At 42.9% G+C, this 26,618-nt stretch overlaps 1 protein-coding gene across 4 annotated transcripts in view; it reads left to right on the top strand.

Moving 5' to 3' along the window:
• The window catches only part of NFIB (nuclear factor I B), a 353,009-nt gene that overhangs the window by 142,051 nt on the left and 184,340 nt on the right, over positions 1 to 26,618 (top strand). For all 4 annotated transcript variants that reach the window (XM_078675900.1, XM_078675901.1, XM_078675902.1 and 1 more), the window contains exon 3: positions 20,342 to 20,395. In XM_078675900.1, coding sequence (XP_078532026.1) covers positions 20,342 to 20,395 — 54 coding nt within the window. The remainder of the gene's footprint in view (positions 1 to 20,341; positions 20,396 to 26,618) is intronic.

The following is a 26,618-nucleotide window of genomic DNA, read 5'->3' as shown; positions in this document are numbered from 1 at the left end:
CTTCCTTCTTGGCTTGTCCCGGCCTGGGGCCGAACCTGCCAAGTTCCCCCGTGCCAAGCATTTCTCTCAGAAGGTCAGCCAGGCGGGCCCCGGCATCACCTGTGCTCCTCCTGTCACGAGCACCCAGAGAGGAGCGCCGAGATAAGAGCCTCCAGCCGCGGGAGGCCGCGCGCTCCGGGACGCAGATGTTTGATGCTGATCACAGCTGGCCTTGGCACGGACGGGCCGGTCCTGGCAAAAGGGGAAGAGTGGAGAACCCCCGGGAACCTTGCCAGCGTGTGCATAAGTTGGCAGTTAAAGTTCTTCCGCCGTAATCATTTCTGTGCCGATCTGTGCTGTTTGGAAATGGTTGGCGGCCGTGCGGTGACGCTGCTCCTGATTTAGCAGAGGATACCTGCCTAGCCAAGGACTTCTGGCGCGCTCATGCCAAATGAATCTCTTTGTTCTTGAAAGCTTATTGGCGGCCAGTCGTGTGGCATCGTAAAACTGCCCGCCAACACGTTTCTTTCTTCAGCATCTTCACATGGGAAGTACATGGAATTTGGCAATTGTCTGCCTAAGAGGACATTTGGATGGTGGAACTGTTGTCTCAGAGGCTACTTATCCATTTTCTCATTTTTTCTTTACTTAAAAAAAAAAAGTATTTCCTTTTTTTTGGTAGTTTCATAGAGTGGCTATATTGCTGTTAGTCTAAGCAGTATCGCCCTGCTTATGTCACAGATGCTTGTTGGCGGAAGCGCAACTAACCACAGTGCAACTCGGGTTTCCAGGAATTCTAACTTTATGCACCCCTACGCATTGCCATTTGCAGGGGCTTACTGGTGAGATAAATTTGAGCTGATAGGAAGGGACAAGTCGGATAACATGGAAGGCGTAAAGTGAGTTCACGTGGAGGCACAGTGTCTGGAAAAAAAGAATAGCCAGTTGGAGGGACCAGCAGGGCGGCGTGCAAATGAGTAGGGAAAATAGTTGCAGCAGTGTCCCCATTAAAAGAAGCCACACAAACAGGTCAAACGCATACCAGCACCAAAGTTTACAACGTCAAACCTTCCACACTGACTAGACCTAGAAGCCAGTGAGCGTATAGCGGTCAATCACAGGTGTATAGCACATAGTCGTCAGACTTGTTACTCCATTGTCTCCTTTGGCCCCATAAATCACATTTCAGTGCATCATGCTTTCAACATTAAAAGTCCATAACCTCAGCAGACTTCAGAGCGTTAAAGGGACACATTTTCTGATCTGACCCATTCATGGCCTCGTGTTGGGTAGCAGACTATATTATTTGCTGCATTTCTGAATGAGTTCGCTGGTGTGCCACTGACTTCCGTATCCACATTCACAGCGCAAAAGTAATCCCTTTACTTCCCAAAGGGCAGCTGTGCTTTTCCTGTTGTACCAGTCACAGCCCATGGCTTGTTGGCCTTACGTTATCCTCTTTTCCATTAATGGTCTAGGGCCCACATTGCCAAAGTCTCCTCTCCTCAAAAACGCCAGAAAGTGACCAGCTGTGCACCTTTCATTCTTCCTACTAACCCCATCGCTCAGTCTGTAAGGAGGCATTGCTCCCTCCTCCGTTCGGAAATATGGCTCACAGCCAATCATCCATTCTTTTGTGATGCTTCTTGAATTATGGAAGGAACATGTCAGTCTTACCCAGAAGCCTTTCTGAAGCCTTTGTTCATAGGACAGTGCCGACAATATGAAGAGTGGAACTTTTGGGGAAAAAAACTCTGTTTTGGTCACAGATATACTAAATGGAAGTGACTGAATGATTCGTTTTCAGTTCTTTCACTAAAAAAAAACAGTTACAGGACTCCTACCAAGGACATACAGGTCTGGACAATTAGCTTTGTCATTCTCTAGTGGAGTCTGTCACTTTAATGAGGTATGCTTCGAAACTAGTGGCCTCCATGGGTGGTGTTTCATCCTACTGCCCTTCCCAAGCATGGCTCACATTCAAAAACCTCCTAACTCCTATGTCTGGACCTGACTCAAGCCTACTTCTTTGATCCCATGCTTATTTTGTAAACCTTTTCTCTAATTCAGTTTTCTTTTTAGGGTTCCATTTTATTTCATAGCGTAAAAGTGTAACATAGAGGCTGTCACCTGCTGAGCAGCACAAGTTGAACTTCAGAAGCTAGCCGGAATTCAAGACTTGTAGAGCACAATCAACTTTCTGAGCACTCGTGGAGTTCCTTTTACAGTATTGTGGTCTGTAAAAGAAGTCAACCAGGTTTTACCGCTGTAGGTGAAGAACATGTACAAATACGTTTGAAAGTGTCTTTCATATGTCGTACATCCACATACCAGAGTACATTGTGTCCTGAGCAGACTTTAGAGTCTTCCTCTGTAATAAAAAAATACCTTGCTATGTTATTATGGAGCACCCACCACAGTAAAGCGATTTAACCAGGGCCTCTGGAAGCAGGGTAGGATTTCCACTGCGCCTCCTCTGTACGAATTTCGGTGAGGAGCCGCCACTCTGAGTTTACCTGAATAGGCCCTCACTAGCAACAAAATCGGGCAAAGGGGTACCATACATCTTCAGTTTTTAGTATTATATTAGCTCACTGAGAACCTCAAACATTGAGTAGATTAAGTTTTACTCCTGGACCTGATGAAATGTCTAGACCCCTTTGGCAAATAGGGGCATGAAACATGTTGACCTTACTGAACATTAACCAAATGCCCATAATTATGCCACTTTTGTTTCAGATTTTTTTAAAGTCTTGACACAGCCACCCACCAGGAATAAAACATTATCAAGGTAGTGACGTAGCCAAAGTTAATTCCTTCATACATCCAGTCTACCACATATTCCTATCAACACCTATTTAGGGCAGTATCCTGAGCTCAGGCCAATACCTGGCCAGGGTAAGATAGAAAGATTGCTGATAAAGAGCCCCAGTCTCTGGAAGCCCACTGAGTATAGGCGCACCACCCAGCAAGGAGCAGGCCTGGTGATGAAGCATGCCACCTATGTGGTTGAGTGCAGTTGCATCCTTAAAGAATTCCCAAGATCTGTGGTTACTTTTGAGCCTAAGGATAAGTCTAATCTTGTGTCTTATAGCGTAACAACACACCTCTACTCAGCTCATTGTAACATTCTCTGATGGAAAGGATATGTGGTCTAGTTGCTAAAGTTTTGACTTTGCTCTCTTGTAACGTGGATTCTAATCCTGGCTTTGGCAATTTATGAAAAATTTATTGATTCTAGGCAAAACACGTTATTAATCCACATGTGCAGTGTGAATGCTAATAATATTCAAACCACCTGTAAAATGGAATGTTCAATTATATACGTGTTCCACCTTCATAGCAGTCTCTCCGTAATTCAGTCACAATGAAACCCCTGTGGGTAGCACTTTACGATTGCAATGCACCTGCTATAGAACAGACATTGCCTGTTGCTTCTTTTTGGCATGTGGCATAGTGGCCACATGTCAAATATGACACCATCCGCCAGTGCTGAGGTTCCTGGGCACGAAAGTCACATCGTACAAACCTTTGGGGGAAAAAATGTAGGCCTGGTAATAGGTGACACTCAATAAATGGGCCGCTTTAAACCCATTAACTAGTGCTAGGCTTGTGCTGAAAAGCTCTTAGAATGGTTACCAAGAAATGGAACAACACCTTGGGGGTCCATGAAAATGCAATTGCGAGAAGTATGAACAGCGGTTGTTACGCAAACACAGAGGCACCAGTTGCCCAATTACAATACAAGACCACGAGGGGTCGGCCTGGTTCTAGTTGGACATCCATTCACAAATTATGGTTTTCTGGTGCAATAGTCGAGTAGTTGAACTAAACCAGCAGTCCAAGTCCAGGAAGGCACTTTTTGTGGTAAATGGAAGCTGAAGAATGGAAATCAGGTGTCTTTGTGACACCAAGCCTACCTTTAGCACCAGGATGTCCTCAGGTTGCTCATTGCCTCTGTATTTGATGAGGCACATTCCAGCATGAGCGGGTCTGCTTTTATCAGGTAAAGACCTGGAGACAGGAAGGTCCCACTAAATCTCTCAGCTCAGCCCTGGTGGAGGCCAGGAAGTCGGTATTCTGTCTTATCTGCGGCTTGCTTCACACTTTATGGTTGAATGATAACGAGTTTGCTCTCCCTTGCTTATCACCGGTCATGGTTAGCCAGGTGCAGTTCAAGGTGTGAAGTTCATGTGTACAAGTCTCTTATTGCCTTAGATTGTTTGCCTCCCCAGTAAATAGAGGGAATTCTTTCTGACCAAAATTTTGAAGGCGCTTAAAGAGTATAAAGAAAAATCGTAGATTAATTTGGGATTAAAGTTTCTTTGTTTCCATTATGAGTGTTAAGCCTCATTACAACTTAGAGCTCAGTGCCAAGCATCTTTTGCAATAATTAATCGCTTCCTCTTGGCATCATGCAGTTCAGATAATGAAAAGATGTTATCTGAGGCTTCACTATGAAATAAATGAAAATTCATGATTTGTTTATAAAGTAAATGCAAAGTATTGAGGAATGAAATTTGTCACAACAGAAACTATTAATACTTTTGATCTTCATATTCTCATCTATAATAATGCAGTAGAACAATCCACGCACCCTAATATTGGTGGATAATATGACCAACCTAAAGATCACTTACAAAGAAAATCATAATTTCATCAATATTCGAAATTCATCTTATAATTCAAGCCTATAACTCTTAGGGTAAACAAATAGAATATTTGAATGATTTGAAATGGGAGAGTAGCACGGCAGAAAACACTACTAATCTGAAGTAAGACAATGTGATTTCAATATTACTAAGAATTGGAACATTAGGTAAATCTGATTTTCATTTGTAAATGTATGCCATATTTGGCTTCCTTTTAGTGTCATGATATCTGAGATTTCAAGTAAAGTAAAAAGGAAGAGAGGACATTACTGGGTACCAGAGTTGTGTGCCTTTTAAAAAATATTTATTACACGTGCTCGCAGTCATGCCTCAGGTGAGGCGTGCTTAGTTCGAGCTCACAGGTCGGAAGTCGAGGTGTGAGCAATTAGGCAGCATATGTACGTAATTAGAGCGGCAGACCGTACAACCCACATCATTTCTTTGAAGTTTTATAAGATAAAGTAATAGCTACAAACATGTGAAGTGCGGGCTTGGCTCCCCATGCCCCCCGCTCCCCAGTGCTCTCTTTAGCCAAACTGCAATCTGTGTGAAAAAAGAATCTTTCCAATTTGTCAAACTGAGCAAAGAGTGAAGTCTTCTGTCGGAAACATAATCTATAAACTGCCAATTTTGACTACAAGAACTTCCCCCGGCAGTATTCTTTCAAATTAACCTCCCATGTTAAATCTCTGTGGTTTCCTTTAGTCTCAGACACAGCAGTGGGCAAACATATTTACAACACACTAACAACACTGTAAAACCAGCTAATTACCACTTCCACCATATTAAACGGTACATCCCTTCAGGACCTTGGCCAAGGAGTTGGTACTGTCTGCAGGAAAGGAGGCTGTTCACAGTCAGAAACTACCACACATCTCCAACCCTCTGGCACGTTCAACAAAGAGTCAGGACCATTGTAAAAAGAAGGTTCAATCATATCTCCCACACCTCTAGTGAGTTTACTAGCTCTCAATCGGGGCACAGTATTATTTTAAAATTAGTTGCCTTCAATTAGATAACATTGTGTCAGCTGAATTGCGGATTCGATCAACTACCCGACAATTGAAGTTAACAAAAGTGGTATAGAATTTGACTTGGGTTTCCTCGTTAAAAGAATCTGACGGATATTCATTGTTGATCCATTATCCGCTGTTGATCCATGTTTCATTTTATTGATACCTATTTCTGTATGGTGACATGAATGTAAGCCAGCAAGATTGGAACTTCTGCCTATCTGGTTGACAAGCTCACTATCTCAGGTGGCTCATGGCACACTCACAGCCAGGAAACCATGAGACTGAAGATGAGGAATGCCAAATAAAGCCAAAAGGTCTGTTTCATCTATGGAAGTTTGATCTGGAGTGGCATTCCTATATCCTGTAGAATACACTAACCCTGCTCCAGTTTAGGAAATAGCTGAAGACCCACCTCTTTAATGAGTGCTACATCATGATGCTGAACAGTCTACTCACACACTTAGAAATCAGCTACCTCCTGTCGAAAAATCTCATGACTCTGTCTTTAGTTTGACCTGATACTGCACTCTGCTAACTTTTGGCTAGTTTGCACTATACACATATCAGGTTCATATTTACATGCTAACACTGTTCGATTCTGGTCCTAGACAAATTGTTCAAATGCTTGAGAACCCTAATTAAGTATGGCCGGATGGGGTTACAGCACCACGGGAAGGTCTCAAGACCCAATTTGGTCATCACAGCTAACATTACCTATATTTTATGTCAATCTGTAGGTTACCTCAAGAGTTGCGCAGGGATTAGTAGTCACACACTTCCTGGTGGGATGATAAAATCCAAGATGTCCACAGCCCACCCGATTCTTTTGCTTCATTTTAGGTAGAAAAACACTGAATCCCTCAACAGAAAATGTAGTACACAGGTTAAATTGTTTTAGAATATTTCAGAATAAGGTTTGCATTATAAGGCTTTACAAAGAGTACATTTGTTCAACGTCGGTTTTACAATGTATATGTTTATAGATTCCAAGAGAAATGTATTACCCATTGAAAAGTGGCCTCCTCTTTTACCCATATATTTGTACCTGAGTGTGTTCCACACAGGTCCTTTCAGATATGTTTATTTTTACTGAGCCTGTGTCTTCACACTGAGGTTGGCCCATTGTTATTGGCAGTGAAAGTTGTAAGGAAGCCCTGAGCAAAGCGGGCAGAAGCGGTACTGGCCAATGAGCTTTGGAGACCCTGCTGAAGGCCTGTAAGACCACTGGAAGTGGGCATCTCTGGCTGCTTACAAAGATACGTAACACAGTGTAACTGCAAAACACACAGAGCATAGCAGAAATTAGGATATTGTGCTAAAACGAGTGGTCTTTGTACCGAATTCAATGGCCATAGTTTTCATGCATCTGTCAAGGATCCAAAAGCATATTGTGGCACCCAAAGGTCAGTGGTTTGACCCCTATTTCTGTGTGTATTTGAGGGCACAGGGGCACACTGTCTGAAAGAAATGAATGAAGTACGACTCGGAGGACAAATTAGAGCATTCTAAATTTCGAGGTGGCCTTTGGGTTAAACGCCTTGCCACAACTGACTGGGATACATCGCCCTCTGTGCATTGACCTTGGACATATGTTAATGAACACCTGTTAAATTAATTGAAAATGGAATTGGGTCAGAATTCTGCAAAGGCTACTCCTTTGCAGGCAGCTTTTTTTTCTACCCTTGGAGCTGCTTCGTGCAAACTCTGGTCGGTTTTCTGAATCCACATCATTTATATAGTTCCTAAACTTGTAATCCAGGCGCCAGTAGTTACATGCCAAAAAAAGTCAAAGCTATTTTAATCTCTATTTAAATAAAAAGAAGTTTGATGGTTGCCTCAGAAGGATGAGCGGATTGTTTGATCTGTGAGGGCCCATTGTTACTTTGGTTCCCCCTCTTCAGAGATTTCCTCTTAGATGGTCAGACACAAGCTAAGCCCGACTGGGTGACCACATGGCATGTTCCGGGATCTACCAAGAAACAGAAGTTGTCCAGTGCCCACGCTTTTACTACACCAGGATTTATGTATACAAACCAGAACTTGAAACAGAATTCATGACTGGATTTTCAGTAGCCTACATATAGAGTTGTGTGGAACACTCAGAAACAGACTAAGGGGCTGATGTATGAAAGGGGTTTGTTTTCCCATTCTTTGTCTGTGAGAAATTGTGTTAGTACATATGGGCCTAAGTCTCTACTCAATATATGATTATGTGAATGTACGAGCCATAATTGTTTGAACCACTTCCTCCAAGAAAGCTCACAACCTTATAAGAGGTCTAGTAGAAAAGCAGCAGTTAATTCATTTTTAGGGGTCAATAAATGTATTTTTTGTTCTGTTTCTAAAATGTACACAGATTTCATTACATTTGTTAAGACTTGTTAAATTAAGTTGTTTAATCCGAAAACAAACATGTATTTAAAAAGAAATGTAACTGGACGATTGTTTTTGTTACAACAGAAATTAGAATTATGGGTACATAAGTCATCTAAGGTTATGGCAAGAGTTGGTTGAACTATCACTTATTAACAAGTGATACTGCGTCCAGAGATCACTGACTTTGTGCCTTGTGACTCCAGGCTGACCATGTGGACACAGCTGTGGGCTGTAGGGAAAGCAGACCTTTGTTACCTCAGTGCGATACAAGATTTGCAGTCTCTATTTAGAAATGCTGGAGGTTGATTTACATTTGCATTTGTGATTTCGGACTATAAGACACCCTGTATTTGCTGCTACTACCTGGCTAGGTGCAAGGCCGTGGCTCACAAAGAAAATGGCTATTCTGATGTTGAACCATATTGCTTTTATTGAGATGAGAAACCCACACCCCACTATCTGCCTTGCCCGTCCATTAGATTCTACATACAACTCGGGAGCCATTTTGGCTACATAAAATAGTGTCTAGTGTAGGTACTAACTCACAAAGCCATGTGGCATGCTTTATAGTTGATTATTACACTCTGATATTCTTAATGAAGAAGATTGAGGCACTCATGCTTGTGTATAAAGTGTATTTCTGACGCTTGCCAAAACCTTTTGATTGTACTAAAATTATATATATATCATACACATATATCATATATGTAAAGGCCCTATTCATTCATTCATTTATCTGCTGTTGTGTCATTCAAATTTTTCTTCCACACTATACAACATACAGCACGAGACAATGCCTCCACCCACTTCAGGCATTAGATAACGTTACTGAGAGTGACTGCATTCTTTCCTTTCACATGGACCACATCCGTGCACAAAGTAATTCCCTTCATTGACAGGGCCACTGTGACAATGTGTGCTTTTTGAGACCAAAAAATCTTTGCTTTTGTTCTTCTTTTTATATTTACGAGGGCTTGACACCTCATCCAGCAACAAAATTATAAAAGCAAACAAGCATTGGCGATGCTAAAAGGCTTGTAGCCAGCGCAAGACTATGGACTTTGCAAATGCGTGTTGACTGAGTGTCTGTGTCATTTCGAGTAAGGTATTCAGACTTTGGAATTTTGTTACATTGGATAACAAGTATGCCCTTAGACTCCAAGCCTTTAGGGTCTCTTTTAAAATGTACCTTTTCAGTATGCATTGTTCGTGATTCTCAAGAAAAAGCCTCAATTGAACAGAATCTACTTCTGCTAGTGATCAGGTTTGACTAGCAACCATTGATAAAAGTCTCAGATACAGATCTGTCCTAAAGCTTTTGAGGATGTAATCAGTGTCGACTCTGTTAGCAATAACACACTTCCCAGAGGAACATGCCCTAAAAACCTAAAAAACACAAACGTTATGTGTCCCATTCGAATTCTTGCACATATTACGGGTGGTATTACAATGCTCCCTACAGATTGCAATCAAGTATTTACATAAAATTCCATATACGAAATCTGCTACATATGTTGTTGCATTGTACTGTGAATGTTTTGTCATACAGGTTTCAGGTGTCCTGCAAGCAGTTTAACTAAAATATAAAAAGAGGAGTTGAGTTACAATGATTGAATCAGCCTGCAGCCAACCCTAAGCTCCCTTTGAGAATACATGTCAGTGGCACTTCTTGCAAAAGCAAGGTGTGCTTGAGATGTAAACAGCTAACTCTAACATTTGAGAGCAGGTCTGTGGTGGTGAACGTGGGCTGTCGTTGGGAAGGAATCAGAAGGGGGGCTCTCGTTTAGGGGAAAATGGACTCCTGTTGGTAGGGAATCAAAACTATTTCGAGATTGTGCAACTGAAACCAGGCCTTGAACTGCTCACTTTTCCAGACAGAGCCTCTTCTCCCACTCAAATAGCCTGGGCAGCCCGACCTCACCCTGCTCCCTGTTTCTATATTTACTCCTAAGCGCACAGATGCTGTATATATACACACACTTACTAAGCTGGCGCAGTTCCATGGAAGGGGCAGGCGTCCATTAAATGCCAGTCAGGGGTATTAAAGCTTCAGAAGTCAAAACAGACAAAAGCGAGAGCAGGCGATAGGATGGCTGCAGCTGAGGCAACACATACTAGCGACAGCCTTGTCCCGATGAGGGTTGGCACAGCGACAACAAGAACAGCTTGTTCCTTTCCTGTAAGCTTCACTTTACCTCAGAAGTACGATGGCCATCGCGTAAAGCTATGGCGGCACACGTGCTACTCTACTGAAGTTTGGCCTGGCCCATGGCGCATTTACTAGTGGTCTATAAGCTTCCATCTTGGCGGTGACATTTCTGAGCATGAGACAAGCCGCCAGCCTTGAAGTTCTGCAAACTTGTGTGAACATTTGTGAGTCTCAGTCTTCTGGGAGACAAAATGTGTATTAATAACTCATACACGATCCTATTCGGCGCTTGTGTGCTTTAAGGCATCTATTTTACTAACTCTTTAGACTGTAGCTACCAAGAGCAGCGTTGCTTTAATTAAAACCACTTCCATGCTAATGACAAGGTCAGCTCGTCATGGAGTTGCCATTCATTTCAATGGAAATTACAGTAAAATTCATGAGGTGCCTTAGCATCCAAGTGGTTTGTCTGTCACTCGGTTTCTGAAATATTTTCAGACTACCAATGTTGTTTTTCTTTATTAAAGCAGTACAAATACTGTTCGGCAGCATGAGTATGCTTTGCTAGGCCGACCTGGTGGGGCAGTCACACAGCGATGGCTTCTCCGTTAAGTCAGAGGAGCGTCGCCCCACAGGAAAAATAAAATGATAACAACACAATGTTGTTATCATTTTATTTTTCCCATACTTACCCAGTTTTGTATTAGGTGCAGGTGGGGTGGGGCGGGGCTGGGCTGTCAGCCAGCAGGGATAGGAGTGGTGGCCCCTTTCTAAATGCGCATGATGGTTTGGCCGACCGCCGTGTGCCGGCCAAACACTCATGTGCACTTTGCATGTTCTCCACCTAGCTGTATTGCAAGGCCGAGTGGAGAACATGCACAGGCTCCCACTGCCTGTCTCAGCGCTGAACCACAGCGCTCAGACCAATAACACTGCTGCTGTCATGCTGGTGACAGCAGCCGTCCTGATTGGCTTGGGGAGTCTGGGAGCCTGTGTGCTTCCTGCTTGTGTGGGACCGTACGTCATTGACAGAAGAACAGGTTAAGGACGGAGGCGGCGGCTGGCAGGTAAGTGCAATTCTTATTTTCTTTTTTTAACCCCGCCCCACTACTACTGCCCCATAGCAGCCGTAACTGAGTGCCTCCATAAGGAGAGGTAAGGCAGTGACCTCAGAGTGCCAATAAATGGTAGGACCAACAGGTGGGAAAAATACCCAAAAGGCCAATTTTCAGTGTCTGGGGAATACTGCAGGTCGTAACACATTTTGCTTTGAGTGCTGATAATCCTCACATGGCTCTAGCAACTCACAGAGACTGCAGCTATTCGGACTGTCTTTTTACCACTCTGAGGTAGAACATCACATTCATCCCCGACAACAGGGAGCATTTGAGTAAGTTTGATGGATGGTGCAGCATGGCGTAAATGCAAGAACTGTACATGGGGATGAAGGTATTCAATTTTCAAGGCGAGTTGGCTTATTTAGTATGGCATTGCACTAGAAACGCTCACAGTCTTCCTTATAAACATGTAATACGTTGTGAAATATCGAAAAATAGCACACATACACAAACTTGCTTATTAGTATAAAGTCTTCATTTGTTCTGAAGGTAAATGTTTCCATGTTGACCTGCAGTAACAGATATAATCTGTTTTCATTAAGGGAGACTTTTAGTGGTTACTGAATTCAAAATGGTCACAGGTTGTGATTGTGCTCGCAATCTGTGTGTTTCACATATTAGTGAGCAATAATCACACTGTAGCCACCATTGAGGATGTGGTAAGGGGGAGGAGTGTGATAGTATTTACATTCTTACTAGTATACATTTGCATTCGAAATTTGATTCTTGCCTAATTGTAATTAACCCTAGTGTTTTGACTCTTCCGTAATCAAAGACAGTTAAGAAACGAAACAAAGCACATACCTGTGCAACTACTCCTCATCAGTTAATTCCCCATCAGCAACTTACTGAGCGCATCCCGCAAGAGATGCATGTTGTAGTAAGGGTTATGAGCAGGTGTTCCTCCTTTCCAGTGTTATACTTGAATCAAAGGGCAATTCCTTGCTTAAAAACAACACAGTAATCCAAGTTGGATTGAGTGAAAAGTGATTCTTTTTATTCACCACATTGTTGTGTGCATTTCACTCTTTTTTTTAATGATTTTCTTTGATTTTATGAAAAAGCAAGATCAAGGATTAACCCAAGGACCCGATGAGACTCGCCCGCCAACACGACCGACAAATTTTGGATGTTGAATATACTGCTTTTTCATAAAATCTGAATATGTATAGACCACTGGTCGATACCGTGATGTTGGGCTATAACGACTAGCCTTGAGAAAGCCCTGGCTCTACCTGCCTTATAGGGCGAAACACGTGTCGGCTGTTCACTTATTCAATTTTGTCCTCTTCACTTCAAATCAAAGAAAATCATTAAAAAAGAGTGAAATGGACATAACAATATGGTGAGTTAAAACAATCACTTTTCACTCAATCAAGCTTGGATTACTGTGTTGTTTTTAAGCAAGGAATTACCCTTTGATATGTGTATAACACTGGAAAGGAGGAACACCTGCTCATAACCCTTCCTACAACTGTCCTCTTTAAGGCTATTAAGGTCCAGAGCCTTGAGCGAAGTTCCTCCATGTATGCTAGGGATTCATATCCAGTATCGGGATCTCTGGGCCGTTCACTCTCCCTTTACGCAAGATATGCTTGTTCGGTTTAAACAACATTTCTAGAGCTGTGAGCAACAGGCGTGGCTTGTGATGAGTAAGTGGGTGTCCCATACATTGAGGAGGGCTGTGGGGCCAGCCCCATCTTAATTTTCGGGTGGCATACACTAAGTTTACAAGTCCCACCAGTTCTTCCTTCAAACCTTGTTGCTAAGTTGCCACTGTGTGTTCATGATTATTTTTCATAAATGAGGGGACGGCCTCAGAAGGTGGTGGTGGTGGGCTAAAAAAAAGGGAACACCCTAGCAAGCAGGTGAAAGATCAGGCCATTTCACACCAAAACACACAAGTGTGCGCGGTGAGCACCAGTGTGCAGAGTTGGTTGTCTTTCCCCGCATGGCTTAAGCCACATTTTAGTATGAAATTGGTGACCGGTGGGGAACTCACTTCAGAAACATCACCGGATGGGAATCTGAAATGGTCTTGCTCCCACTGTGAACCCACTTAGAACCGTATCTGCCAAACCAGAGGATATAGCACTTGGATTCTTACACTTTCTTTGGACCTGGCTTGACATGTTTAGTTATTCCCATACAGTAAAAGCCCTCTTGCACATCTAAAGCTGCTCCTCATGGTCGGAATATTTTAAGCCACCAGCTTTATCTGTGACTCTCAAGTAGTCAACATGCCTGGGAGCAAGAATTCACCTTTGCCTCAAGGTGCATGAAATCTCAAAAAGTTTGATTTGATTCCTACAGTGCTCTTCTGCAGTCTGCAAACAGGACAAGTCGTAGGAAACAAAATGCCTCTAGGGAGCAGTCCAATTTTCAGGCCTGGCATTAGCCAAAGCTTTTTTATTTTTCTGAAGTTATATATCATATTTACCTGTGGGGGCTTTCAGCCAGCCCTGTTCATTCATTGACCTGTTATTGTGCAATTCATATTATTCTTCTGCCCACTACAGTATACAGCATGAGGCACCAGGTCAGCCCACTTCAGTCATTGGCTAACTTATTGGGAATTACAGTATTATGCTCTTTCACGAGGAGCATACCCACACACAAAGTAGTTCCCTTCATTGTCGTGGACTACAATTGCACGTTTTCGCATACAAAAAAAGTATTTTTGCTTTTAGCCGTTATCAGATTGATGAGGGGCAGGTCCCTTCTACAATAATAACATTTCCAAAAACCATGAGAAATCATAACAAGCACGGACAAAGCCAAAAGGCTCACTGTTCCACTGGAACCTAAGCTACACCTGATGGAAGACCCCCCAATCAATGTGAAAGCGGTCTTGGGATGCTTGTACTCCAGTTCAGAGAGGACCAGGACAGACATTTTAGGCGGGACTGTTGCCATTGGAGCAATGTCAAGGACGATTTTCACAAGGCTGGATCCAAACTGAGCTGACATGGTGGTCAAAACATGATGGGTTGGAATGCTCCTGCAAGTTATTTCCAGTAGTTAGGCAAACTACAAGCATTCCTCCCATCAACGTTTATGTTTTTAAAGCCAAAAGGCCGGCAGCCAACACCAGAAATTTTGGCTTTGTCAATGCTTGTTTAACTAGCCACCTTAAAACAGGTACTGTGTCCAATATTAACAGAATAAAGCTTTTTGCATTGGTTGAGTTATATTAGGTCATTTTGACGGGGGCCAGAGAAGCTGCCCTCACCAGAGCACAAACAAGCTAAATTGACAGAGTTGAGAGGTTAAGGTTAGAAGAGCATGATAGGGCCCTCCACTTCGAAACCTAGGTCCCTCATGACCAGATAGCGCATTCATCCACACACAGGACCCAGCTCTTTCAGACCTAGGTCTCATAACTAGATAGCGTATTCACCCACAAATAGGACCCTCCTCTTCCAAACCTAGGACTCATAACTAGATAGCGTATTCACCCACAAACAGGGCCCTCCTCTTCCAAACTTAGGTGTCTCATGACCTGATAGCGCATTCACCCACAAACAGGGCCCTTGTCTTCCAAACCTAGTTCTCTTGACTAGATAGCATATTCACCCACAAACAGGGCCCTCTTCTTCCAAACTTAGGTGTCTTATGACCTGATAGCGTATTCACCCACAAATAGGACGCTCCTCTTCCAAACCTAGGTCTCATGACTAGATAGCGTATTTACCCACAAACAGGGCCCTCTTCTTCCAAACTTAGGTTGACCTGATAGCGCATTCATCCGCAAACAGGGCCCTCCTCTTCCAAACCCAGGTCTCTCATGACCAGATAGAACATTCACCCACAAACAGGGCCCTTGTCTTCCAAACCTAGTTCTCTTGACCTGATAGCATATTCATCCACAAACAGGGCCCTCTTCTTCCAAACTTAGGTGTCTTATGACCTGATAGTGCTGTCATCCACAAACAGTAGAACTAATCTCCCGTCATTTCATGCTAGTTTGCACATGCACAGATTGTGTAGTTAGCGCAGGACCTTTGTAACTTCGGCTCCTGGCTTCTCTGGTAAAATTCCTTAGTACTTCATCTGTTTACTAAGTCTTGCAACAGAGGCAACCTTTACATAACACAATGTACAAAGCAAAGAATTAAAAAAATGAAGAAACTTTCCCACACATGCACGGTTTCGCAAGACAAGGAAATCATTTGCACCTGGAGTCCGATGCCATGTTTACAGTATTATTTTAACAAACAATTCATACACCTCATATAAAATGCTGTCAGACTTGTATAAGCAGGCTCGCTAAACACCTGTGGCAGTGAGAACAGGCTGGTAAAAAACAAAGCTGGAGTGATTTAAGGTCAGCACCGCCTGAAAGAAGGTATGGATTGGAAATGTGGTAACCGAAGACGCCTGTGTTGGGAAACCGGCCTTTGTGTTTTTATATGTGCTTTGTGCGCTGGGCGCACTGATTGACAAGAGCATTTCGGCAGATTTACGAAGGAACACGCAGTACCCTTTCCTGAATGGTGAGGGGTGAAGGTTGGTTGTAATGGTTCCATCCTGTCTGGTCAAGCAACTGGTTATTTACAGCCTAGACACATTTAAAAAAAACAGTACTCTGGGTGCTCCCACGGTATGTCTTGTCGTTAATGTCGTTGAATATCTACCATGTACATATGTTGTGATGGGTTTTCAGTGAAGAGAGGGAGGCAGTCACAATTCTTTTGTGAGTCAAATTGTAGCCGAGCTGCTTTTACCCTCATATACTGAGGTTAGGATTTTTGTAACAGCCTTTATCTTGAACTCCAGCGCCTGTTGTGTTGAAATAATGCTTGTATTTAGAAGATATTGAACATTCCTACGAGACAACATGTGTTGGCATGCATGACGCAGGTTCCCTGAGGTCCAGTAACTAACTTCGTCACATTCAATGCAATTTTATTGTCTATAGGGCCTTCTCTTGTGCTGCCTCCCATTATTTCTGCTCTTGCGGCTGGGTTTTGCCAGAAAACTCACAATCGGGAGTTGTATATTGTTTCTCAGTGCATTTATTTAAGTTTTTGGAGATAGTGCATTCATTTAAGTCTTGGGATTTCCTGCAAGCGTATCTAGGTAGGTTCCGGCTTACCTTACAATTTGGAAGAAATTTGTTTGGAAAATTGACACATCACATGTCAGTGTTATTCTGCTTCCTTCACCAGCCATATTTTGGTATTGCGAATACAGAACACACAGTAGAACACATTATCTATGTTATTCCTCTTGGGGATCACCCAACACTCTACCCTCAAGCTGTGCCATCGTTTGTTTAGTGTGCATTGTGCCTCTGGGCCATGGCGAAGGTATGGTTTTGGACTCTGTATGTCTACCTTCTCCTGGCTGGGCCTTTTTATTCCCTGCTTCACACTCTTTGTGCTTAACAGCTGTTCATTGCCACGTTCTGTGCCTGGCCAGTGAAGGCAGATGGTCCTCGTTCCTACGCGCGTTCAGCCCCCCAGCTGGCATTGGTGCCAATTCACATATCGGCAGGTGGAGATACCATCTAATCTAATGGAGGTCTCCACACAGAACTGAAGCACAATGTTCATCCCAGCATATGGGAAGGGCTTCTGTCTGATCCCAACTTCCCACGGCAGCAGATTTCACACTGTCAACACTAGTAAGCGGGATGCACATCATGTCTGTTTAGTAGTTATTTGCATGTTTAGTGGCAATGTGTGTTTCGTGCTTTGTGGCCCAAGTTCCCTCTGTAGACAGATGCACAGGAGCATTGTATGTACAAATAACTAGTACAGGCAGCGATTTGATTGCACAGATGATGCTTGATCTGTAAGGTCCAGGGTTATCACATATTGATCAGGTGTGATTCATCAATAACGATCATATCGAGAAGCGGCTTTAGAGTAGTGAAGGCAGGTAGCCCTCTAGGAAGAGGAAAATAAATTAGGAAGAGCTAGTTTGTTTATGTAGTGTGAAATACAAGTATCTGGAGTTCATTTTTTTACATCTGCCTTGATAGCACAGCAAAACCCTAGCAATTCTTTGAACTATACAGAGAGCAGACTACGGGGTGTTTCTCTCTGATTGCATGCTATTGGCTGTTTTGTGTATCATTCCGCCTCCTACTGAGTGCTTGGATTTTAATGGATGAAGGACAATTTTATATTTCAAAAATACACTCGGGTATTTCACATTCAATTCTTTATCTCGTGGCTGCATTGTATATGTTTTTCACTGCAGCTGGCATTTATTTAAAAAAATGTGGGGACTGATTTATAGTTTGGTGTACACGGAACTCTGATGTAAATGCAACAGAGTACCCTGTCCACCAAATCTTCTGTCCTCCCGCCTCACTTGAGAAGAAAGCCTCATCTGCCTTGGTTGATCAGTACACAGCATGAGACACCAGGTCAGCCCACTTCAGTCATGGGCTAACTTACTTGGAATGACAGTATTATACCCTTTCATGAGGAGCATACCCACACACAAAGTAGTTCCCTTCATTGAGGAGGACTACAATTGCACGTTTTCATATAAAAAAAATATTTGAGCTTTTAGCCTTTTCCAGATTGATGAGGGGCAGGTACCTTGTACAAAAATAAAGTTTGCAAAAACCATGACAAAGCATAAAAATCTCCGACAAAGCCAAAAGGCTCACTGTTCCACTGGAACCAAGTTACACCGGATGGAAGACCCCCCAAACAATGTGAAACCGGTCTTAGTTTGCTTGTACTCCAGTTCAGGGAGGACCTGGCCTGACATTGGCCAAATTGAGATATGGCCATTGGAGAAAGGAAATTACGCTGTCCACCCAAATTAGGGTGGAACAGTGTAATGTATTTTTTCTGTTCCGCACAGGAACAGAATACAAAAATAAGACCCTTAGTCGGGAATCAAAATGAAAAGAAGATCTACTGGCTTTACCAATGCTTGCTTTTACTTATTTTGACAAATATTGATGCTAAATGAGAGACTGGACTATTAGCGCGCCTGTGGTGATTCATTTACTTTTTTAAAAGCATAATGCAATTATGAAAAACATTTCCAAAAATAGCAGAATATGTGTATAATGTATAAAGATATCGTCAGTTCAGCCATCAGTTCTATAAATCTGTATGGAAAACTGTCCTACAAAGACCCTTGCTTCTTATACTCAAAGCGCTAACTTTTTATTTACGTAGTCCACAAAAGTATATGAATAAATGGGTTTGAAAGAGAGAAGAGGATGAGAAACGCAGAATAAAAGATGGAAGGATTATTAGAATGAAATGTGACCGCTTCTGAATATGCTGTTCGTAACTTGAAAATGTTGATCAGGTTCATTTACACTTCCCTATTTTAACTTTGAGTATGTATGACGCGTGTCCACACTCATCAATGACAATAATTTCTGGTTTGAATTTAAATTTCACTTCTGTCTGAATTGTAATGTTTTGTGATTATCAGGGCATAAATGGCCAAGCAATTTGTATCTCCCATGATCATAAGCGTTATCTTTTCTATTAAATGTGAATCTTTATGTCAATGATTTGTTTTGCACAGCATCGGAAGTCTAACACACAAAGAGCAAAGGGTTTACTCTTTGAGACGTGATTGGATTGGCAGTCTCTGGTTCAGGGGTGGAACGGAGAACATTGATCATGTCATGTGCAATGCCATATTGGATATCACATTCAATGTCCTCCACAATGCACTTGGGGAGATAAATTTGTTTGGTTCAGAATAAGAAGTAGAATGAATTGCCTACTGCAGTGATCAGTCAGGTTGAGGGTGAGGGACGTAAATTGTTTCTTCGGCGACTGCAGGTCACTAGTGGAGTATGTGTTGTGTATGTGACAGGTTGTTTTCTTGAGCCGTTTTCCCTCTCTCTTTGCACTTAAGCAGCAGCCTGTATTAGATTACAGTAATTCAAGGATTGGGTGCAAATATGCATGGCCTGCTCTTGGCCTAGTGGCTTGCTGCCTTGCTTCACTCAGACCATTGATCATGGTGCAGGGACTCACCATGCAAGCTAAGGTGTCCATTCCCTAAGCTTTGACTAATGGGTTTGGCATTCAATCCCAGTTAGAATGTAGTAGCCAGGGGCGTAGCCATCATTAGTGCAGTAAATACAGTGGTCTGGGGTGCCATGTGTTTGTAGTGCAGTGGCTGTCTTTTAGTACCAAATTAAAATAGAGCCCCTGACATTCTTGTGAGATCACTGTTTCATAGGGCCTTTTTTGTTTCCTAAAGTCAGTGTCCACAAATATCCAGCTTTGGATTGTGATGCACACGAGCAGATGGATACATCATAAACTTCCTTGTCATGTTCATCATGTCTCACCTGCTAGATTTTACATTGTTTGTAGTTTCATGAAGGCTGTTTATCATACATAGACTATGAGCCCAAAAGCACACGGCGTAATGGAGGTTCATCAATGCTAGTGTAGTGTCCAAGTCTCAGAACAGTTGTAGATGTAGCACATGACCATTGAGTATCTTACAACCTTGACCACACACTGTACCTGCCAGGTGCCAATTCACACATATCGTACGTTTACTCTCACACAGATTCACAGACGCATGCACACTCCTGTTCAAACACGCTCTCACACACACACACACACCTAAACACACGTATTAGCCATTAGACTTGGTGCAGACATGACGTGAGGGCCAAATTCTGCATTGAATGTAATGTATTTCCTAAGCCTTATAACCAAGTCAGCAATGGTGTAAACGCTAGCGTGTGGCTTATTCACATTTTGCTCATAGGTTTTGTAGTCATGGGTGTCTAAAAATGTAATTTTCATGCTAAATACTTGAAATAAAATTTCTATGTGAATACTGCATGCCACCACACCATTCATTTTGTACAAGTAGACCCCCATCATTTGTATTTTACTTGACTTGTTTACTTCTACCACAGGTCTTTGTTATCCCTCTGTGAAATGTGACACGTGTTTCACTATCGACATATGATTCTTACAGATGGCCATAGCAAAAAACATAGCAAATTTGTACCCTTACATGTTGTTTTTTTAATTAATGTTCAGAACTGCTCTGTATGAGATATTTACTAGTTCTTCTGTCTCTTCTCAGAATCTGGACAGTCAGATAGTCCAAGCCACAACGATCCTGCCAAGAATCTGCCAGGTAAGCCACTTTCTCTCACAATATGTTTGTATTTAACTAGCACTGTATCTCTTTTGCTGAGCTGTGTAAGGTATGCTACCAGAGTACAAAAGCAAATGTACATTTAACCCCCCTTTCTGCTTCCAAGGAATCCTCCCAAAATAGTTTTTATGTCAGATGGGTCCCGACCATTCGTTTACCTAAAACAAATCCTAGGTTGAAATGTAGATTAATCGACATCCTTAGTAATTTAATTTTGTCATCTTTACTTGAAGTTCAAAAAGGTACAAGAGATCACGGCCATCATCCCACATAATTAACTAATACAATTATACAATTATCAAACATTTTTTGTTGACAGTATCAGGTCTACAGTATGGAATATAGAGAACTTTTAGTTCAGACTCAGAAATATACCCAAATATTTCATTGTCTAGGGGAGACAATGAAAGGGTTGTCCAACAGGGCAGTGTTTCGCACTGACTGCAGTCAGGCGCATCTCCTCGTTCTTAAACTAATTTAATTTTTATGAAGACAGACCGGGTTTACCGGAGGTTCGACCCATTTGGTGCCTTTAAAAAAAGGGAAGGCACTTTCTGCAGTCTCTTTGCTAGAATTGTGGCCAGCGTTTTAATGTCTGTATTTATGGAAGAAATAGACCGGTAGCTGACACAGTGTTGGCAGGTTTGGGAATCAATGATCCAGTGGCTCTGTTCAACACACAGGCCCACTTTTCCAATCACATAATTGATTACCTTACATAATGATGGCACCACTGTGGTCACTGCAATCTTGTAGAATTTGATGTGTAAGGTATTTATCTCCCGGAACTTTCCCAGTAAGCTGAGATTTCTTGGCTTGGTAATTTGAAATAGCATATCATTTCGGGAAAAAATGTGATACATTATTCAGATATCGCCTTAGGATGTGTTATGGTCTGTCCCATGATGTTTTGCAGCACTGGGATTGTGAAGGTTGTGTCTAACTGTTTCAGCTGCAATATTAGTAGACGCATCGCTTTCTCTACTTATTTATAGTGTTTTATCTTAAGTCTTGTCAGAGAATAAAATAGAGTTTATAGAATATTTAGCTTAGGTCAAGGGGAAGGCTTTCAGAAATTGGTGTAGTACTGTAATATTTCATGCAAGATTGTACCTTCTCGTTCAGGATCACTTGTTGCTTTTCAGTCTCCTTTGTGGGTTGTATGACACAACCACGCATTAATTTTCCATGTGTTCTTTAACAATGCGGGCAGAATAATGAATGCGTCTGAACCACACATTCCATTTACAACGTAACGATAGGGGGGTGCGGGACTTTGGAATAGTAAAAGGTACTATTCCAACTCCAGTCATCGTACAGTAAGGAAAGCGTTGGACTTTAAAGTCCAACGGCACTTGACCTAACGTATGTCGTTGTAACGACTTGCGTTGTAAATGTAATGCGTGGTTCAGACGCATTCGTTATTCCGCCCACGTTGCAGAAAACAGGTTGTTCGGTGGTGGTTGTATTTGCTGTTCTCCTCCTTTGCCTAACTGCTAAGTCCTTCATCATGGAAAACAGGCTTTAGCAGCTGCCCATAGGACCTGGTGAGAAGACCCCAAGTGCTTGGTCCAAAACGTTGTCCAGGACCAAATTCCAATCCTTCCCCAAACACCTGTCCCAAAGAGCCAAATTCTATTAAAGATCTAAGAAGTCCCTTTATGCCTCTGGGGGCATAGACGGAGCCAGTGATTGGTGGTATTTTTATATCCAAAGCTTCATGAATACGTATCTTTGTTTCACATCTCACTGTGCCTTAACAACATGCATCACCAGTCTTTTGTGGAGAGGATGGCTGCTCCTCTCTTTTTAGGTCGAGCCTCGCTGCTCGCTCTGCGAGGCATGCTGTAATAGAGTATGCTGTGGAAGCCCTGCCCTCTCTCCTCCCATATTTTTCATTGACTAGTGTCATTGTCCTTGGTAAATGCTGGCTTCTGATTCATTAGGAGGCTCGGTAGTCCCTCCTTGTTACTGCCTTGTCGCTATTTGTTACCACCCATAAGGACTGGACCTGCTTTATCTAGTGTGTGAGCACTATTTTTGTTATTGACACTGATGGGGACAATGACGGCTACTTTATATTGTTGTATTTGCATGTTGAGCGTGGCACCCGCTTCAGGGACACGGCGCTTGGTTTATTATTTTTATTTAATACTGAGCGCTTCACCCGCTTCAGGGACACTGCGCTCTTTTTTTTTTTAACTTTACTGAGCTCGGCGCCCGCTTCATGGACCCCACACTCTGCAATGCAATAGGTGTTGTTTTTGGTATTTTAAATGATAATGCCTTTTATTTTTTTAATAAAATGGATTGCCATTTACAATGCCAATAGCTCAAAAACTCGCAGTTGCAAGACCTTTTGCATTGTAAATGCTGTTACAGCAAGCAGCTCTGACTTCAAAGCCAATAGAGTGCATTTCAGGACTGTAACAAATGGAGATGGATACCACTTCAACCTCCTGATCCCTTTTTAGTTTCTCCATGTGATAAAGAGAAGTCTATTGCAGCAGAACAAAGTCTGGAAATTTCAAGGCTAGGCACAATAGCACATTTTTCCTTTTGACAAAGTTTGAAGAGGCTATTGACATTCCCACACCAGATGTTGAAGTGTTCTGATTGAATGGACATGGCATTATGTTTGTAGGTCTAGGAGAATTACACGTATCTGCTAGGTTCTTGTTCAACCCTTGCTCTTTGATGAAGCTCGGGAGCGCTGTATGGTTACCACAATTCACAAAAGAACAAGGAGCAAAACAGAAATACAAAATCAGAATACTAAAATGTAAAACAGAAAAAATTGTCTAGACTGCTGATAAAACAATCAACGCTCAGCAGCTATCTTTATATGGACAGGTTTTACATCCTAACATCCAGTGTCTGCGTCATTCCTCATTCTAATAGTATGGTTTCTTTGTATTCATTTTATGTTTCTATTTGGACTGTTGGCGGCATCTTCCTGGATAAATACTTGAGGCTAGACCCTCCTAAGATTTGCAGTCAGCTCATTTCAGTGGAGATCTGGATTTGTATCTGTTAATCGGAGGAAGCCCCTCCGAGCATCCACACTGAAATGTACCGCTCTTCGATGTGGGATGCTGGTTGGTCTCTGTCAAACTCTGCTTTTCCCAGGCCTTGTCCGTCAGAACAGAAGTATGTGCCTTAGTATGGAGGCTTGAGGGCAAGGTTTTCATCATCACCCAAGAAATCCAGGGATTGTTCAAGAGTACTCGGTTCATAGTATTCAGGTCTGGCTGTCAGTTGTTACCTGCATTATGGCAGAGTTAACATGTTCAACCTAATGTTCCTCTGTTTCAGTACTGGTCTTTAGACCAAAAATGTTTTCCATGGTAAATTAGTGTTATTGGAAAATCGGCTGCAAATGAACAATTTTGGTTAACCTTACTGAAAGGGATCATTTTTTTGCCATTTATAAAAAAGTTGCCTTGTCTGCCTGTGTTGTAGTGAATAAGCTGTGGAGGTTATAGGTGAGTAAGATTTGGTCTGAGCATGGGACTGCACACTAATGGACACTCTGGAACTCAAGGCATGAAGCGGACATCAATATAATCCTAGTATGTCGAGATGAACCTGTTCAAGAAGGATAATACATTTGCTCCCTCTTCTTCTTCTGGGACACCAAAATTTCGAATTTTCAAGCACCTGCTGTGATCTTCCAGGTCCGCTATTTTCTTATGCTGGCTTCACATTTCCTGACTCCAGTTCAGGATGGCTAGCAGATTCCCATCATTCTCATCCAGCCGCTTAGTGTTGCTGTCAAAGGTCTTCTGGAAGCTAGTGATGTCCGAGCAAATATTCTTAACATCCTCGTTGGTTTCCAGTGTGGCTTGTTCAGCTGCTCACATTGATAGTTTAATTGCTTGCAACTCCGAGAGGATAGAGTCTAGGACAATGTTAGGGATAACCATAATTGAAGAGGCACCACTTGTGTCTTTAGCCTTATTGGACAAGGCTTCAGAAAAAACAGCTGGTGCGGTGCTTTGTGGCCATGCATTAAATATGATCATGGAGATTTGTCACTGTAGAGGTCACTAAGAATGCAATTACAATTCTTGGTACAATCGTTTGTGTGTTGTGTAATGTAAAGTGAATTGAGAGGTTGTTTCGTACAGTCCTGACGGAGGATTGCAGTTTACTGTATTGTCTGGCAGGAAAGACTACTTGTTGATTTTAACCTGGGACAGGCCATGCAGGTCACAGTCTTAACTAGTGCTGTAAAGTGGTTTTCGTTCTATTGGGGAGGCTCCCACTAGTGAAAATAAACAAAGAAAGTGGAACTTCCATGCCCTTAGCACTCAGCGACTGTCCAAATCCAAGATGGCTGGCAAAACATTTTGCGGTACCGTCACTGAGAAAGACTTATCGAGGTCGCATACAGTCTTCGGTGTTAGCGTGCAGAACCACCTCCCACTAGACCTGTTTGGTTTATAATCCCATGCGAATGCAGACTAGCTTCATGGAGCTCCCAGGGGCAGCTCACTGTGGCTGACCGAGAGGCAGAGCAGCACCAGCACCCCTCTCATCCAATCTGAGTGAAAGCATAGGCCGAAGCTCAGTCTCTCCTGTTAATGATGCTCCCCCCATGTTCCGGGGTGAATGCACCTTCCTGTCTGGCCAGAGGAAGAATGGAGTGCTGTGAAGTCTGCACATGTTCATGCGTTTGGTAAATGCTTGTATGTATGTGTGCTTCTGTAAGTACATGACATGGAGGCCTAGGAGCTCGATTTTGGGACGCTCAGGGCCTAGAAAGTATAAGAGATGTGGATTGATGAAATTCCTGAGGCTGGGAGGAGAGCTACACAGAGAGGGGAGCAGTGCATCCCCTGTGCACATCATCAGCATCTCATGATTCATGAAGGGTGCTGGGCAGGGAGGCCAGAGCACACTGAATATGGTAGATGGTCAGATTGATAAAATACACACTAAAGGAACACAGAATCATAAAAGATAGGTGGCTTAATCCTTTGAACCTTTGTGCAGCATATGTCGCCGGAGATTGGCATCCAGGTGTAACCCTTTAGCTGCATCCTTGCTCTGGTTTGTGGGTCCCTCATCTCTGTGCCAACCCTGCAGGAGCAGCCTGGCCCCAGGACAAAGAAGAGAACTGAGGAGTAGGCACTTCAAAGAGTGACACCCCCACCACAAATTTCAAAGGGTCATTGTTAGGGCCATAGCCCAATAGTATCGATTGAGAGCCATTGTCGTTGGGTGACGAGAATGCCGCCCAATTGCTTTGTCGGATCGTCGCCCAAGGAACCTAGTGAACTTGTTGGGATCACCCTCTCCCACCAACTGCCAGGAGAGGGGGGGTCTGCTCGACTCCGGGGCCGCTGACTGTGACCCCGTATGTGCACCATTAAGCCCATGGAGTCCAGGAGCTACTTACATGCAGTTGACCACTAGACCTGTATGCTGAGGAGGATTGTGCAGGATCAGGAGGTTCCTGTCTTTCTGCCAGACTGCCAATTCCTACGGAAGGGGTTCTCCACTGCTTGAGAATGTTCCCACGTCGCCAAAGGTACTCTGCCTGGCACCAGGCTGCAGCACTTTAGTCACATCGCTGAAACCACAGGAACATGCACCAGAGAGTATGAGGGGACTGTTACATTGTGGCCACTGCCTCAGTATTGGTCTGGACCTGATTTAATGGGATTGCTGGAGGGTGCGTTGAGTTGAGTGTTTTCACCTACACTGGCACTCTATATCCCCCTCGGAAGCCTTGGACTGCTCGACCCACGCTACCACTGAGTGTCAAGTGCTTATGGGCAGTACTTGGTCTAGTTGCACAGAGCTCACAGTAGGCTGGGCCCCACCACAGCAGGAGTAAAAGGCCCAATCACCACGATGAGACCCAATAACCCCTGCCTGCCCTGTGGCCCTCTGTAAGGAGTTCTGACCCCACCCTTTCTCACTAGTGCCATTTCTTCCTTCCCTTCACTTTTTCAAGGCCATCCATCATCTTTTCAATATTCTTTTATATACTTTCGAGTTTTTTATAACTACAAAAGCGATTGTGCTGAATGTTAAATGAGAAAATGTATATTGCTACTTAAAATGAAGAAAATAAGACTTTTACGAAATGTCTTAATATCTTTGCATAACCTCATTTATAGTATGATCGTCACATGAAGCAAGTTTAGAAGAGAGGCCCATTAATTATCACCTCATTTAAGCCACAGTCATA

Source organism: Lissotriton helveticus, chromosome 2_1, assembly GCF_964261635.1.
Source record: "Lissotriton helveticus chromosome 2_1, aLisHel1.1, whole genome shotgun sequence".
In the NCBI taxonomy this organism is placed as follows: Eukaryota; Metazoa; Chordata; class Amphibia; order Caudata; family Salamandridae; genus Lissotriton; species Lissotriton helveticus.
This window is presented reverse-complemented; position numbering and strand designations above follow the sequence as displayed.